Below are 17,023 nucleotides of genomic sequence, written 5' to 3'. Positions count from 1 at the left end.
ATAGTGGTAGTGATGAGGCAGACTGAGAAAGATGGCTGAAGGGTGTTAATTTTCTTTTTTGTGGTGTATCTGTGTTTTCTAAATTGTATATGGTGAATATGAATTACTTTCTAACAATGTAGTTCTAACAATGATGGCTGTAGCAGTGTTGATGCCAGTTGGAGGGATGGCTTCAGGGGTGATTGTTACAGGAGGGATGGCTGTAGGGGTGATGGTTGTATGGGTAAGAACATTGTGAGGATACTGGCTATAATGTCTGTAAGGGTAACAGCTGTGAGGAGGAGGATTGTAAGCATGAAAGTGGCAATGATGATGACTGTAGGGGTGATGGCTGAGAGTGTTGACTGCAGGGGTGGTTGCTGTAGTGATGCTGACTGTAGGTGTTCTGATAGCAGTGGAGATGACTAGAGGGGTGATGATTATAGGGGTGATGGCTGTAAATAAGGAGTTATGGCTGTAGGGGTGATGGTAGTGATGGCAGTGATGGCAGTGGTGACCTTGGTGATACAAGGTGACGAGGAACATTGACCCAACAAGCAAAGAGATGGTCCAAATTCTGGTTCTTGGATTCTGGTCAAAGAGATAAGAGGGCCGGGCCGGGTGTGCCTCAGAGGTTGAACATCGGCCTAGGATCCAGGAGATTGCAGTTCAATTCCCAGTGAGGGCACATGCCTGGGTTGCAGGCTCTATCCTCAGTTGGGGGTGTGCAGGAGGCAGCCAATCAGTGATGACTCTCTCATCATTGATGTTTCTATCTCTCTCTTCCTCTCCCTTCCTCTCTCTGAAATCAATAAAGATATATTTTTTTAAAAAAAAGAGAGATAAAAGACCTGAGTAAGTTATATAATGTCAAGTTGATTGGCCACCTCTGGGGAGATGGAGCAGAAGAACTGGTGATGATTGACATGAGAGGGCAAGGTAGGGACTTTTCTCTGCCTGTTCAACCCAAGAGCCGTCTGCATCAGAATCTCTAGAGACTGAAGCTAGGACTTCCTTCCTCCCTAGGGGCCGACAGGGGCTGCGATTGCTGTAAGCAGGTCACGTGGCAGGGCTTCCTGTATGCTGCTGCCTCCGGGTGTCCATGGCCCTCACCCCCAAGCAGCTACGGCAGCAGTCGGAGTGGCAGCCAGAGGTTCGGTCCATGCTGTGCCCCCTGGACAGTGCTGGTGAGGCTGAGCAAGAGGCCTCCACATCTCGACACCTAGGAGAGTAGGGAAGGAGTGTCACCAGGGCACAGGACCATGTTGCGCCGCAAGCCCTCCAACGCCAGCGAGAAGGAGCCCACTCAGAAGAAAAAGGTGAGGAACATCTCTGGGAACTCACTTCTTCCTTCCCTCTGCTCACATAATCCAGCCCCTCGACTCATAGAAGTAGAAGAGCCAGAGGCCATACCTTGAGTCTGTAAATAAAGGCAATGGTATAGGGACCCAAAAGTTACTAGAATAACAGAAATCCAAAAGAGACTTCCAAAATTCTAGCGAAACTGAGTTACAGAATGGACTCTAGAGTTATAGAATTCAACCCTACGATGATGGGATGGGAACCTAAAACTAAGGGCTAGAATCCTAGACTGGAATTTGAGAATCACAAAATGCAATTCTCAAGTTGAATCCTAAGATCGTACTTAATTGCCTCTCCCATACACTGGTCCTGCCACCATTTCTGCCTGAGCATGGCCTCTCAAGGGCCATCTCACTCAAAGGGTCCTGCTGGGCCACCCCACTTCGAGCCATGATGCTCCCGTGACCCCACCCTTTGGCTGTAGCTGGATTCTGCTCACTTGGTTCAGCTCTGTTGTAACTTCCCTGGTCCCCTGGCATTGGGGCCAACCTGGAAATAGGGCGAAGGGCCTCCAAACCTGTAGTGGAATGCAGGGGCATACAGGTTCTTCCAATGTGGAGAGAAATTATTTGTGAAGAATGGAAAACGAAGCCAGTGAGATGGGGAGTAGGAGTGAGGGCTGAGGAGGGAAAGTCTGGTGGGGAGATTTTAAAGGCCAGGAGAAAAGCAGCTTCATGGACAGCTGAGGTGTTCATATTCCCGGAGCACAGGCCCATCTAAAAGATCCCTTAAAGGCCCTGCCAGATCTAAGCTTCTCTAGATGGATTTGAGGATTTCTAGACTTCATTCTTTGACTGATTGTAGGATTCTCCCAGGCCATCAGCAAGTACATCCCGCACATCCAGCAGAATCCTAGGACAATCCCAAAGCAGGCCTGAGCCAGGTCCAAGAGGCCCAGGCCTAGCCTCAGGCCAAGTTCTGTGGCCTCCAGGCTCTCCCTGTGTCTTGTCAGTTTCCTCTGGAGCTCAGCCCAGGTGCCCTATTGGGGAGTCCCCTTGTCAGGAGAGCACCTCCCAGACCGAAGCTGAGCTTCAGGTTACTGGTGTGTGCATCCTGCCCCATCTCAGCTCCTGGGGTGTCTGCCACTTCCTTCTATACTCTCCTCACCCCAGCTGCTTCTCTAAGGTTGCAGTGGAGGTGGGTTTGGGGGGAGAGATTTGTGAGTTTTCCCACAGGCTCTGTCACCTGCCTGTCCGAGCCCTGCACCATGCTGGACCTAGCCGACTTGCCATTGGCTGCCTCTCTTTGGAGAGCAGTCGGCTTCCCCTTGCTTTTTGCCTAGTGGCGATGGGAAGCTGAGACTGCTCTAGACACGGCTGGGCCCCAAACCACAGGGGAGCTGAGCTGGAGGAAAGAGTCTGAGAAAAAGCTGACACTTTAACACTAGGACCCTGTGCCACCTCAGACAGACGTGCCAGGGGCACACAGAAGCCACGAATCCCCGTCTTCTTTCCTCACTTCCAGTATCCCATGCTTGGCCACTGGGCCTCTGGAACTTCCCCCAGGCCTCTCCCAGAAGAAGCAAGTCCCATTTGGTTCTCCAGGGGAAGGTGGCCCAAGCAAAGCCTCTCCTCCCTGCCAGAGCCTGGGCCAGCCTCCAGAGCCACTCTCCAAGCCCCAAACCTTAGAAGTGCCCTTAGAAAAGCCAAGGTATGCCTCCAGGGCCTGGAGGCAATATCTTCCTTAGGCCTGGAGGCAGTGGCGGGCACCAGCACTGTGACCTTGAGCAAGTCCTTTCCCTCAGAGAGTAAAGTGACGTGGAGGAAAAAGCACAAAGGCAAGCAAGGCCTCTCTCTCCTGCCTCTGCTGCTCCTCGCAGGCCTGCGAAATGGAGAAAGTGCTGTGCAGGGCCCAGGAAAGCAGAGTTGGAATCCTACCAAGTTCTAGCTGTAGGACCTTGGACAGTTCATTGGCTTTCTTTGGGCCTCAGTTTCCTCATCTCTGAAAAGGAGGGTAGCTCCTGATCTGTCCACCTCAGGAGGTCACATAGATCACCTGGGACAATAAATGTGAGAGTGCTCTGTCAAGTGCGTGCATGTGCACACAAGGGGTTGCATGCTGTAGGCACGGGTGGGGGTGGGGAGCACACGACAGAGAAGAACAAACCTGGGTCCCAGCCCTGAAGTGGAGAAAACAAGGCTTAACAGCATCAAGAGCCAGCACCGAGTGAGAGTTCATCAGGTACCAGGCGCTGTGCTGTGCGCTCCACCCATCTCTTAGCTCCTTGGCCCCTCCTCACAACCTTGTGAGTTAGGGGCAGGTATTGTCTTTATCCCTGTTTTATGTCCGAGACTCAGACTTAGCCAAGGTCACGCAGCTAGTAAGCTGCAGAGCAGAAATCCAAGCCAAGATTCGTCAGTCTCCAGAATGATGATCCCTTCTCTCTCAACTCTCTTGTCCCCTACTGATCTCAAAACCACTAGAAGAATCTGATGATAATGAAAGACTCAACCCATCATTAAGAGAGCTCTGCAGGGGAGACCCAGATGACTGTCGATTAAGGGACCTTCCAGGCAGCAGAGGCGGGAGCAGGCCCTGTAGGATGGTAGGGTCAGGATGTGGCACCTGTTGGTCATCATGAAGGACTGGGGAGGCCTCTGAGTGGGGAGTGGGGACATACCCCTTGACAGATTTTTGCCTCTATCAAGGTCTCTCTCTGCATTCCCTTTCATCTGTTAGGGTGTAGGAAGTGGACAGAGGTTTGTCCTGGAATCGCACCCCTACTTTCCACCACACCTCAAACCTATCAAGGGAAAGGGAAAGGAATCTCATCTCCCATTCTAGTGTCCAAGTGTTCCCTCCTTCCAGTCTCTCCCTGCTTCTCTCTCTCCCAGCCCCAGCACAGTACATCCCCCTGGCTCCCTTCCTACAGAACACTTCCAGCAGGACACCCCTACCAGCATGCATTCTCTGTTTCCAGTGGCTCCTCATTGCCCACAGGCTAATGCCCAAGTTCCTTGGCATGGCTGGCAAGGGTCTCTCATAACCTTTTCTGCTCTACCTCCCACCACATGCACTGGCATACCCACAACTCCATCACCACACTGGAACGTCCCTAACTCCCACAGTTGTTTAAACTTTTCCCAGCAACTCGTGGAGAAATCCTGGCTCCCCTGCATGGCCCAGCTCAAACATGCCTCCTCCTCTAGGAAGCCCTCTTGAGCCCTTCCTCCTCCTTACTCTCACCTGCTCTCCCTGTAGCTCCCTCCAAATGCCACCTGAAGTTGCCATTGCACTCGATTCATTTCTATAGTGTGCATGTGTGTATGGGGGGGCGGGTAACTTTGTGAACTCTGAGCGCAGCAACCTACACAGGCTTCCAGAATCACATGCATGGGTCCGACCCCCTGCTCCTTTCTGCTGCCAGCTGTGTAACTCTGCCTAGGGCGCTTCATTTCTTTGAGTCTCAGTCTCCTGAGCTTGGAAGTGAATATGTAAGACAGGGCTGTGGTAAGGTTGCAGTGAGCTGGGACACATGAAGCACTTGACAGGGTACCAGGCACGGGACAGGTACTTAACCCCTGGTTACTGGATTCCCATGCATGCGTGGACCAGTGCCTGGAGCTCAGAGGGTGCCAGGTATGTGACTGGGGTAGGAATGAGCTGAGAGCGTAGTTGTGGAGACATTTGGGGAAAGCCAAGCTTGCTCAGGAAGCAAGAGAAGAAGATGCCAATGGGGGCACTGTGAGGTTCTGAGAGGGTGATCGGGGAGGCTTCCTGCAGGGACAGTGCCTTTACAACTAGATTTGAAAAACCTATTTATTGAAGTATAATATTTGTATAAAGAAGTGCATGAATCGTAAGTGTACCACTCAACAAATTTCCATGATGAACACCCCATATAACAGCGCCCAAATCAAGAAACAGAGTACATCCAACCTCTAGAGGCTTCCTTCATGCCTCTGGCAGGCACTACACACCCTCTTTCCCCAAGGGTAATCGCTATCCTGACTTCCAACAGCATACATTAGTTTTGCCAGGTTTTGAACTTTCTATACAAGAAACCATATAGTATACTCTGGTGGCCGACCCTTTCTGCTCAAAAGTGTATGTGTGATTCATCCATGTTGCTGGGAAGAGCTGTACTGAGCTCATCGCTATGTCATAGCCCCCTGTATGACTGTCACTATCCATGTATCCGTTCCGCAGTTGATGAGCGTGTGGGTTGTTTCCAGTGAAATTGGATTTTGAAGGAAGAGAGAAACTTTAGTTGACAGAGTGAAGGGTGGAGTGTTCCAGGTGGGAAAATGCCCTGGGTAAGAATCTGGAGGTGGGTCATGGGAAAAGCTAAGCCATACACAGACATCTGGATGTTTGCTGAGGGGTTGGCTGTGTCACTCCTTTCATCCTCACAGCGACACAGGGAGGTGAGTGCTCTTGCCTTCATTTTACCCCTGAGGAAACGGAAGCCCGGAGATGTTGAGGAACTCACCCAGCTTTATGCAGTTGGTCAGTGGCAGAACCAAGATGTGAACTTTTTTTTAAATGTTTTTATTGATTTCAGCCAGAGGAAGGTAGAGGGAGAGATAGAAATATCAATGATGAGAGTCATTAATCAGCTGTACACCCCCTACTGGGGATCAAGCCCAAAACCCATACATGTGCCCTGACCGGTTATGGAACCGTGACCTCCAGGTTCATGGGTTGACACTCAACCACTTGGCCACACCAACTGGGCCAAGATGTGAACCTTCACCGGCTGACACCAAGTGAAGATACTGAGGTTCAAGGAGGTTAAGTAACTCGCCAAAGATCACACATCCCAAAGCTGAACTCAGCAACATCTGACATCAGAGAAGTACTTCTCTCCAAGAAGCCCACATACTCCCCTTAAACATGAAAAATAATGTGCGATACTACCATCCCCCTGGGCAGGACCCCCTGGAAGGCCTCACCCCAAACGGAGGCCAGGCAGGAAATCCTGAGGCTCAAGGATTCCAACTCATACTTGGGTGGAGTGTTGCTTCGGAGACACTCCAATGCATTTAGGATATTTGGGGTTGCCCCTGAGGTTGGGAATAGGCCACTCTGGTAGCCCCCCACCCTTAGTCACTTGAAGAACTGTGTAACCCTTTCCATGGCCTTGGGCTGAGGATCTGCCAGCTGGGCCCAAGTCCCAGCACTGCCCCCACAGTCCCTTTGGATAGTTTCCTCCGCTTGGGCTAAAGCTGGGGCAGAGGGGCCCTGAAATAAGGTCCCAGGAGCCAGAGGCCCCCCTCCCAGCCCCCTAGATGGCAGATTAATGACAGGAAAAGGAAAGAACCGCGATTAGAGGGAGGGCTGGCAGTGAGTTTACTCTGCCCAACAAAGCTCCCTTCCGGCCCCACGCCTGCCCTCCTGCTTGCTTTCCAGGCTTGCCAGTCCCTGGGGCTTCTGGGGCGACTCTGAGCCTCCTGGTGTGCGGACCAGGCCAAGAAGTGATGGAGAGAAGGTCACGATAGGCCCCATCGGCCTATAAATAGCAGCCCGGTCTGTTGTCCGCCCTCTCTCTGTTCCCTCTTTTCCAGGCAGTAAGAGGAGGAAGTTATTGGGGCAGCTGCATCCTAGCCGTACAAGAGGAGGAAATCAACGGAAAGCAGGGGAGAGAGGGGAAAGAAAGGGAAAAACAGAGGAAAGAATAGCGGGTGGAGAGAACCAGAGAAGGAGGGTAGAAGGAGTACGTGGGAGCCAGAGCAGCCACTCCACCGTCCTGCTTTCCCTCCCCCACTCGTGGCCCCCTTTTCCAGCCCCCCAGTGTAGCGTGGAAGAGGCTCCCCGATGCAGGCTGCAGGTGCCCCACCCAGGAGGCCCGCGTGGGTGTAGCGGCCGCTTGGCCTGACTGCTGACCTAGTTTCTGGTCAGCTCGCTTGCTGCAACCTCTGGGGGGGTGTGGCCCCTGGCCCTGATTGCTGACTCGCCTTCGGTCAAGACCCACCAAGCCCAGCCGGGCGTGGCTCAGCGGTTGAGCGTTGACCCAGGATCCAGGCGATCGGGGTTCGATTCCCGGTCAGGGCACATGCCTGGGTTGCGTGCTCGATCCCCAGCAGGGGGCGCGCAGGAGGCAGCTGAGCAATGACTCTCATCATTGATGTTTCTATCTCTCTCTCTCTCTCTCTCTCCTTTCCTCTCTCTGAAATCAATAAAGATATATTTAAAAAAAAAAAAAAAAAAAAAGACCCGCCAAGAACACGGAAGGGCTCCGCTGCAGTCTCCAGGAGGTGGGGCCCATTGTGTGCATGTTGGGGAGCAGGTGATATTGCCCCCGCCCTGAGAGGTTGTCACTAGAACCCCCTTCCTAGGAAAGAGGATGTGAAACTTTCGGCTTTGTGCGGATTTGGAACTTGGGTTCCTCAAGCCCTTATCTCCGGTGTCTGCAGTCTATCCCGCTCTATCTGTCTGGCCATCTGTGAACCCTGGTTCCTGTGTGTGTCTCTGGTCTTGACTGTTGCTCTTGATTCAGGCTCAGCCTCCAGTTCTTGTGTTGAAAGCCCACCCTCGTTACCTGCCCGGCCCTGGTTTCTGCGGCTGTCTTGGCATGTGCACACGTATACAGTTAAGAAAGCTCATTTCCTGCAAACAGTCTCATCAGCACAAACAATAGACTAGGTCAGAAAGTCCAAAGACTGGCACTTGTCGACAGTGGTCATCTCATCACATTAGTGACTGAGGTTAAAAGCTGAGGTGAGACAGGCCTTGTGGCTCACTGGTTAACATCCACCCATGCATGCACCAAGAGGTCACCAGTTGGATTCTGGGCAGGGCGCATGCCCAGGTTTCTGGCTCGATCTCCAGTAGGGGGCGTGCAGCATCCGGTCAATGTTTGCCATCGATGTTTCTATCTCTCTACCCCTCTCCCTTCCTCTCTTTAAAAATCAATAAAAAATATGGGTGTGTGTTTTTAAAAAGCTGAGGTGAAGAAAGAAAATGGCAGCTTTCTTTTACGAAATTACTGCCAATCTTTTGTGTCTCAAATCTGTGGGCACCTTCTCTGACTGCCTCTACTGGGCTTTTCCAAAAAGCCTAATGCCAGGTCTTACTGACTCTTGAGGGGAATGTTTTGCTCTTCTCAGGGCACAGATTCACCGGGCTGGGGGCCCCCAATGTGCACACTGCAACCACTGTGACCAGAAACCATGCTTGGAGCCGGCCCAGAGCATGGAGGCCGGGCTGTGGGGTTTGGGAGGTTTGCTCTGTTACATAAAGGTGATGCTACTGTTCATGCCACCGTATGTCTCTGGCAGGAAATACGTCTTTACTCTGACTCGTTTATTCTTTCACCTCAGGGTTCTGGGGACCAAACTCCAGGTACTGGAGAAAATGTGGGCTTATCCTGAGGCTTAACTGAGGTCAGAGGCTCTTGAGGTCAGGAGCTTGCTCTGGGGCCAGCATTAGGGGCCATTCTCTGGCAAAAAACAGGATGAAGCCAGGTATCTCCAAGGGCATCTTGGTGTTTCACGTCATTAGTCCTGGGACCTCAGGGCACAGGTGGCTCTGTCCAGCCCTGGAGCATGTGCAGGTGTGCTGGGAATGGGAACAGTCCTTACTCAACCAGCCCTTTGAGCGCCACTGATTGCAACACCTCTGCTTCTTCCAGCTCTCGCTGCAGCGCTCCAGCAGTTTCAAAGATTTTGCCAAATCCAAACCCAGCTCCCCAGTGGTGAGCGAGAAGGAATTTAATCTGGATGATAATGTGAGTTTCAGAGCCTCCTTGGAGGCCAGGGGTGGGGGCGGGGGAGGTCTGGGTGCAGGCCCCGGTCAAGGGAGTGGCTGGAAGGGAAGAAGGGAGGAAAGAGGAGGGGAAAGAGATTTTAGGACTGTTGAAATTAAGTCTGCTTAAATACAGAAGGCCCACCTCTCTCACCCACCAAAATCCTGGGCCCCAAGAACTCACCCGCATTAGTTTCAGTTACAAATTAATTATCAAATTAATTACAAATGAATAGGGCTGAGGGCAGGGCTGGAGCCAAGAGGGAAGGGGACAGGAGCTTCCCACCCCCATCCCTCCACCCTCTGCCAAGGCTCGAAGGCCTTCTAGCCCCAGATCCCAGACACAGGCAGTCACCGGGGTCCCTGGACCTCTTCATTTGTTGTCACAGATTCCAGAAGATGACTCAGGTGTACCTATGCCAGAGGAAGCTGGGAAGAGTGGCAAAAAGCTGGGGAAGAAGTGGAGGGCCGTGATTTCCCGAACCATGAACAGGAAGATGGGCAAGATGATGGTGAAGGCCCTGTCAGAGGAGATGGTGAGGCCTGGGATCCAGGGGAGGGGTGGGGACAAGGAGGACAGGCGCCACTCTAACAAGGTGTGAGCATGCTTACCCTGATAGCCACTGCTCAGATACCATGTCTGAAGGCTTGATTAAATGTGAGAAGGAAATTCACGTGGGAGGGGAGCCCACTCAACCATGGACGTGGCAGTGAGGCACCGTGGTCCAGAGGGCCCAAGGGTGGGGCCTAATGAGGGATGAAAGTTGGAAAAGCTTCCTGAGAAGGCAGGCTTGAGGAGAGTGCGCCCCTGGGATTGGAAGGCTTGCTTCAAAGAGGGGCCCCTATGAGAGAAAAGTAGAGAAGGCTGGCTTTGGCCCAAAGAGGGAGGCATGACAGACAGCTGGAGGGCAGTCACAGCCAAGCCGCTGAAGTCACGCAGCGAGTCTGGCGTTCTCGTGGCAGTGGTGTTCTGGAGCCAGCTAGTACTGGCTTATACCAGCTCAGGACAGCAGCTGGCCAAATTTTCGGGCGTTTTGTGAGTCAGGCACGAAACATAACATTATTGAAAATCAAATTATATAAACTTGGAATTAAATAAATTATATTAAAAATGAAGGGACCACAATAAGCCAATCCTCAAACCTGACCACTTGCTAATTCTTGGACTGCCTTTCATTATTCTCTGTGCCCCTGAGGTTATTTGCATCTATTGTTTCTGTGTGGAGGAAACAGCCTATGACGATGCGCTGCCTGGTCAGTGAGTCACGGTGTTAGCATGATATTGGCCATGGTGGGGAGTATTTACAACACAGGAATTGATAGCTTTTAGGCAGGAGAGCTTTTACTCCCGGAGAGCCAGTTGTGGAGGAGTCACCTCTGCACTGAGGTATGGTGAGGCGGGAGTGCCCAGGGTTCAGGAGGACTTGAATGGGGTCTCGTGCATAGCCTTGGAAATGTTCCTCCATTTCTTCTTATCTGACAATTTGGGACAATCAAGCACTTGTCCTTAAGTGAGGACTGAATGAAATGACAGATGTGCTTGGCACATAGGAGCATAGTCAAAAGTAGTAACTCTTGCCTGGTCGGTGTGCTCAGTGGTTGAGCATCAGCCCATGAACCAAGGGGTCACTGGTTCGATTCCCTGGTTAGGGCACATGCCCGTGTTTCAGGCTCGATCCCCAGGACGGAGAGTGCAGGAGGCAGCCAAGCAATGACTTTCATCATTATTGTTTCTGTCTCTTCTCTCCCTCTCCCTTCCTCTCTCTGAAATCAATAAAAACATTTATTTTTTTTAAACGTGGTAACTCTTCAGCGCCACTGTCTACTTGACTGTGTCCCAGCGACAGCTCTGAGTTCGTGCTCTGGCACCAGCTTTCTCTGTATGTACGTTGGCACTTCAAGCTGACAAAGTACATTCACTGCACCCCAGTTATGCCTCATTCTGTGAGGCGGGCAGGGCAAGCACTTGTCAGTCCCACCTTACAAAAGAGGAAACGGGGTCTGAGAGTGCCATGCCGCCTGCAAACTGGGGTGCCAGCAAGGGCCCAACTCTCTGTCAAGCCCAGGCCTATTTCCTCTGCACCTGGGCTGCCCCACGTGCACCCCAACCAAGGCTGCTCAGGGCTTCCTGTCTCCCCTCCCCTGCAGACAGACACTCTGGAGGAGGGCTCGGCCTCCCCGACATCTCCGGACTGCAGCCTGGACAGCCCTGGCCCTGAAAAGATGGCACTGTCATTTTCTGAGCAAGAGGAGCGTGAGCTCCCAGCACTCAGCCGCCAGACATCCACTGGTAAGGGGCCAGGGGTGAGGGGGGGAGCATCGGCTGAGTCTGGAGAAAAGGGCCGAATTAGGATTATGCCCATGATTGGATGGGAGGGGCCTAAAAAAATGAACCTTTATGATTTGCCTGCTGGGAACTTTCCTACCCCTCTTCATGTTAAATCTTCACAACAATTTCATGGGGCCAGTTACTATTATTATCCCTACTTTATTGATGTGAAAACTGAGGCTCGGGGAGGTTAAGTGACTTGCCCGAGGTGACCCAATCTTGAACTCGGTTCTGCCCTAAAGGAGCTCCTTTTGCTGTCTTCAGGCCCTGGAAGGCCCAAGGACAGAAGAAAAGTCCCCTTGCCCACTTGAACCGGCCCACCCCCATCCTTCAAAGGGGAGCTAGAGGCTACAGCTGCCAGGGCCTCGACATCCCAGGCTGGGGTGGGAGTATCGAGTCTCCAGCTGTGAAGACTCAGCCTCTTGGACCCCAGGCCTTGGAGTGATGAACTTAGGGCACCACTTGACATCTTCTAGGTGCCCTCAGGGCTAGGCAGGAGGTTCTGGCAGCCCTGCCTAAAAGAGGGGCTACGGCCGCTGGGCTGCAAACATTCAGATGCACTGCCTTTCCCACCTCTCAGGCTAGTTCCAAGTTCCCCGCTCTTTCTCTGGTTCCCCAGACCTTCCTGACCTACCCCCCCGGCCCCCCGGCCCACTGAAAGCCATTTAAAATAAGCTCCATCCTGGTTTTCCCTGAGAGAAAGAGCCCGCCTGAGTTTCCAGTTAACTAAACACTGAGTTTTATTAAGTAAAGAAAGTAAAATATTAATGCAGGGTGTAGCTTCCTGGGTGGAAGGAGCACTGGAATGGGAGTCAAGAGAACTAGAGTGTAATAGACCCAGTGCTGCCAATCATAAGATGAGAGGCCTTGGGTAGGTCAGTTGGCCTGTCTGGCCTCAGTATTCTTCATCTGTTAATTGGGGTGTCGGCCCAGTTGGTCTCTAGTGGCCCTCCCAATGTGCCTAGTCTTTGGACTCTGAGCCATTTCTCCTGAGGTCAACTGTTTTCATGTCTAAGGCCTCAGGAATGAAGCTCTGTTCCTGCAGGGTGGCCGCTGGCTCAGGTCAGAATCCCTGCTGCAGTGTGAGACAGGCCAGCACCCGGCTTTTCCCCTGGCATGTAGCCCTGGGACTTCTAGACAGAATCCCTGCAAGGCACCTGCTGGGCATGGCCCCAGCAGTCTTGGGATAAAGGTGTCTCTCCTCCCTTCCCCATATCCTGCAGGCAGTGAGCTCTGCAGCCCCAGCCCAGGTTCTAGCAGCTTTGGGGAGGAACCACCTGCCCCCCAGTACACAGGACCCTTCTGTGGCCGGGCCCGAGTCCACACCGACTTCACTCCCAGCCCCTATGACCACGACTCACTGAAACTACAGGTAAGAGTGGCATCTGGGCCTCACTTGAGCTTAGCGGGCTGCACGCAGAAAGGCAGCTGGACTGAGTCAGGGTAGGACAGTGTCAGCAGAGGCCGAGGGATCCCCCACCCCCCTGCCCCGGTCTCTCTCCTAATTCACTCTGCTCTGCTCTCCTCCCGCAGAAAGGTGATGTGATCCAGATCATTGAAAAGCCGCCTGTGGGCACATGGCTGGGCCTGCTCAATGGCAGGCTGGGCTCTTTCAAGTTCATCTACGTGGACGTGCTGCCCGAGGAGGCTGTGGGGCCCGCCCGCCCCAGCCGCCGACAGAGCAAGGGCAAGAGGCCCAAGCCCAAGACTCTGCATGAGCTGTTGGAGCGCATTGGCCTGGAGGTTTGACCTTGAGCCTGCACTAGCGTCTAGGATCAAGGGAGGCGCCCTTATCCCAGGGATGGTGGCCAGGACACGTCAGCTATGTGGGGAGGGAGGGAATTGGGGGGGTGGCTTGTAAGCGGCCTAGCTGGTGGCTTGCCTCTGCCCACAGGAGCACACGTCCACCCTGCTGCTCAACGGCTACCAGACACTGGAGGATTTCAAAGAGCTGCGGGAAACACACCTCAACGAGCTGAACATCACAGACCCACAGCACCGGGCCAAGCTGCTCACTGCTGCCGAGCTGCTGCTGGATTATGACAGTGAGTGGGCTTCGGAGCTGGGTGCTGGTGCCGATGGTGATCCAGGGAGCGGAGGCCTCTACCCTGGGGCCTTGTGCAGGGAGTGGGAAGGCACTTTCCACACTTTAACCCCAGTCTCAGGCCAAGTTTGTGGGGAGAAGGAGATTTGGGGATGATCGGGCTCGACTCCCTTTGGGATCCAAGGGGAGACTTAAGGCCAGAGCAGGTAAGGCAAGTACTCAAGGCCTCAAAGCTGGGCAGCGACAGAGACAGGATTCAGGTGCAGGTTTCCTGGCTCCTGGCTTAGTGCTGAAGAAGTTTAAGTTCCTGGGTCTGGAAACCACAAGAAGGGCGGAGATGGTGGCAGGTACTCAGAGGGATAGACTGCCTACAGTGTCCCTGCCCCCGGGGTCTCTATTTCCACACAGGGCTCCCTGAGGCCTCTGACCACCCTCCCTCCTAACCCAACGCCCCATATTCCATCTCCCACCCTTGTCACTGGCAGCCGGCAGCGAAGAGGCAGAAGAAGGCGCCGACAGCAGCCAGGAACCAGCGGTGCACACCCTGTCAGACCCCAAGGGGGACATCCCACGCGACTCAGGCTGCTTCGAGGGCTCAGAGAGTGGGCGTGATGAAGCTGAGCTGGCGGGCGCCGAGGAGCAGCTGCAGGGCCTCTCCCTGGCCGGGGCGCCTTGAGCGGAGGAGGCGGCGGGTCGAGGCTGGGCCCAAGCGGCACATGCAGCAGGGATGGGCCTGGCCCCCAGAAGTGGCCCGGGCTGGAGGACTGGCAGAGGACAGGCACCTAGCCTGGCTCTGCCCCTTTCCCCTCCCCCCGGGGCGCCCAGGGCCCCAGCAGCTGCCCAAGGCCCTGCGGGCTTGGCTGGAGTGAATAAGGACCTGCTGCGGGCACAGCACGCCTGCCGGGCCCCTCTCTCCACCAGCTACTGACTGCACAGCCCACTGTGGCCGGCCACGGCCGCAGCAAGTGGGCCACCGAGGGGGCACCCTGCTCATGTCCCTCGGCAACAAGGTGTCAAATCCTCCTCACTCCCGCAGCACCTTCCCCTGTCGCACTGTTCCTGAAAAGGGGCCAAGTATTTCAGGCCCGTGTCAGGACCCTAGGGAAGCTGGGTAAAGCCAGATTGTCCCTAATACGGTTTGAAGAAAGCAACGTGTACCTTCCCTACTTTCCTTCTCCTTGACTTTCTGGGAAGTTTAGCCGCAAAATCACTATGTGAGTCGAATCAAGTGTCTTCCCCAATTTGGGTCTAGGACTGGCCGCGATTAGAATGGATAGACACTGAGAGCCTTGCCAGCTCTGACATTCTGGGACATTAAATGTCTGCTCTACTCTTCCTTGTGGCCCAAGATACCAATGGGGTTTACTAAGGAGGCTAGAAGGACCTGAGGCTCCCAAATGAAATGCCTCTTCTTGCTCCTCAGTTCGAGATCTCTGCGCGTAACTCAGGCCAAGCTGCAACTTAACTCCAGCTTAAAACAATGCCCATACCTCATACAATGTGCGCCCCCCTCCCCCTTTTCACTCTTGGCCTCCTCAAATGACACTTCTCTCCAGGCCAATGGCAGATGGTCAGACCTGGCTTCCAAGGATAGGACGGTCCCTCAGAAGCCAGATGCAGGTCTGGGCCCTGACGTGGCCTCTTGGGGGTCCTTACAAGCCAGGAAAGCACAAACCTGACATTGGGGAATCTATTACCCCAACTTTGCTTGCTAAAGGTTTATGATGTACCCTGAGCTCAGGAGGGGAGGGATAGCATCTATTGGTGGGGGGCCTCCCTTGACCCCAGTACCGAATTTGTGGCCTGAATTCCAGAGTAACCCTTCCCCGGGGCCAAGCTGGCTCAGGCACAAACAGTGCCTGGTACATCCAGGACAGCGGCTTAATGGACACACTTCTGGACCTTCTACCGGGAACTCTGGTAAAGCTAGCAGGGGGGAAGGGTTTAGTGTAAATATGAGGGGGGTGGGAGAGGTAGGTTGGCAACAATAAACATAAGTAGAATGAAATTAGCGTCTCCAGTTATCTTTCTTATGGAGAGAGGGTTGGGGGAACAGATCAGTCTCCTTCAAAGCGTGACTCAGCAAAATGCCCCCCATTGTCCTTTCAGGGCCATCTGTCCCCTAAAGATGTTCAATGCACACACCTAAATAAAGCAACAGGCCCTAGCCTCTGGCCTCCAATCTGGAGTGGTAGCAAAGTCATCTTCCTGCAGCCTTTGGCTCAAGCCTCTGGGAAGATGGGGAGTGGGGAGTGAAAAATGCCCAAAAAGGTTTAATCCACAGACACACCACAGGGAACTCATCAAGGGAGATTCCCAACTCCTTTAAAACCCTGGGTAACACCTATCTATTAGGTGTAAGCTGGGGAAAGGAAAATATCAGAAAAAGAAAAATCAGACTGAGAAGTATGTTTTGAACACCGCCCGTGCCCTGGGTGGGGGGAGCATCTCAGAGCTCTCAGGCTCCAGTTGCGTCTATAGGCTGAATGCAGGCTGAAAGTGGGCAGTTCTGCTAGGACTCTAATGAATGCAGGTGAAGAGGGGCAACGAGGAAACACAGACAGCATGCTGGGGCCTGAGGGGTCACAAAGGCAGTGCCAGGTGGGGCTACAGCCCAGGGCCCAATGCTCTTCCTCCAGGCAGGGCTGCTGGAACCTCCTGTCCAGCCCCACGGACATCCAGAAGATGCCAAGTGGCTCCCTGAGCCCAGCAAACCAAGATCTGGTGTCCGAGAGGCTGAATCTTCACAGATGGAGACCCTATACCCCACCCCAGCCTGGAATGGCAGAGGCCCAGGCAGCTGTAACCTCTATCTTTGCTTGAAAGGATGGGGGGTGGGCTGGTTCAAGAGTGCAAGGGGGCTCTTCCTCTGCCCTTGAGTCCTCCAGGGCCTGGGGACATCAAGCAGAGCTCCTCTAGGGCAGGTGAGGTCTAGCGGTTAGGAGTTAGGGCCTACTACCTGAGTTCAAGTCTTGGCTTTGTCACTCACTTAGCCGGGTCATCTTGGACAAGTCGCTTAACCAACTTGAGCTTCACTTTCCGCAGCAATAAAGTGGGGTTAACAGTATTAAACCCAAGGGGTTGTTAAGAAGATTGAATAAACTAGTGTATGTGAAATACCATAAAATCAACGTTCAGTGAATGATACACAAGCGTGTCCCTAAATCCACAACACCCTGCTACCTGCACTTCACTCCCTTCCAGGCCAGTCTCATCTTGGACCCCTAGGTTAGTGTAGTGACCAAGAGCACAGGCTTTGGAGTAAACTAAAGTGTCTTCAAATCCTCACTCCACCATTTACTAGTTACCTGACTTCAGGTAATTACATACATGCACATTTCTTTTCTGTAAAATAAGAAAAATGATCTATATTGCAATATATAAATGTATCAAGTCAAGAATGGTATATAAACTTATACAATGGTATATATTAATTATATATCAATGAAAATAACTTTAGCCTGGCTGGGCGTGGCTCAGTGGTTGAGCATCGACCTAGGATCCAGGAGATCGCGGTTGGATTCCCGGTCAGGGCACAGGCCCTGGTTGTGGGCTCACAGCCGATCAATGACGACTCTCTCATCATTGATGTTTCAACTCTCTCTCCCCCTCTCCCTTCCTCT

The 17,023-nt window shown here is 53.2% G+C and overlaps 1 protein-coding gene across 1 annotated transcript; it reads left to right on the top strand.

Annotated features, from left to right (window-relative positions):
- The first annotated feature begins 1,096 nt into the window (after positions 1-1,096).
- SASH3 (SAM and SH3 domain containing 3) lies at positions 1,097-15,405 on the top strand. The gene is made up of 8 exons (XM_081125347.1): positions 1,097-1,298; positions 8,915-9,010; positions 9,417-9,563; positions 11,176-11,317; positions 12,580-12,728; positions 12,890-13,099; positions 13,251-13,401; positions 13,886-15,405. Exons 1-8 carry the CDS (start codon positions 1,242-1,244, stop codon positions 14,074-14,076), a joined length of 1,143 nt encoding a protein of 380 aa, XP_080981473.1. The 5' UTR covers positions 1,097-1,241; the 3' UTR covers positions 14,077-15,405.
- Positions 15,406-17,023: the final 1,618 nt, after the last annotated feature.

This window comes from Miniopterus schreibersii (genome assembly GCF_964146895.1).
Source record: "Miniopterus schreibersii genome assembly, chromosome: X".
NCBI classification, from domain to species: Eukaryota; Metazoa; Chordata; class Mammalia; order Chiroptera; family Miniopteridae; genus Miniopterus; species Miniopterus schreibersii.
This window is presented reverse-complemented; position numbering and strand designations above follow the sequence as displayed.

What these genes read in the sequence shown, in the direction of transcription:
- SASH3 (XM_081125347.1), top strand. Translation starts at nt 1,242, where the DNA reads ATGTTGCGCCGCAAGCCCTCCAACGCCAGCGAGAAGGAGCCCACTCAG. An exon ending in AGCCCACTCAGAAGAAAAAG is followed by an intron (nt 1,299 to 8,914) that starts GTGAGGAACATC and finishes TGCTTCTTCCAG; the next exon opens with CTCTCGCTGCAGCGCTCCAG. An exon ending in TGGAGCGCATTGGCCTGGAG is followed by an intron (nt 13,100 to 13,250) that starts GTTTGACCTTGA and finishes CTCTGCCCACAG; the next exon opens with GAGCACACGTCCACCCTGCT.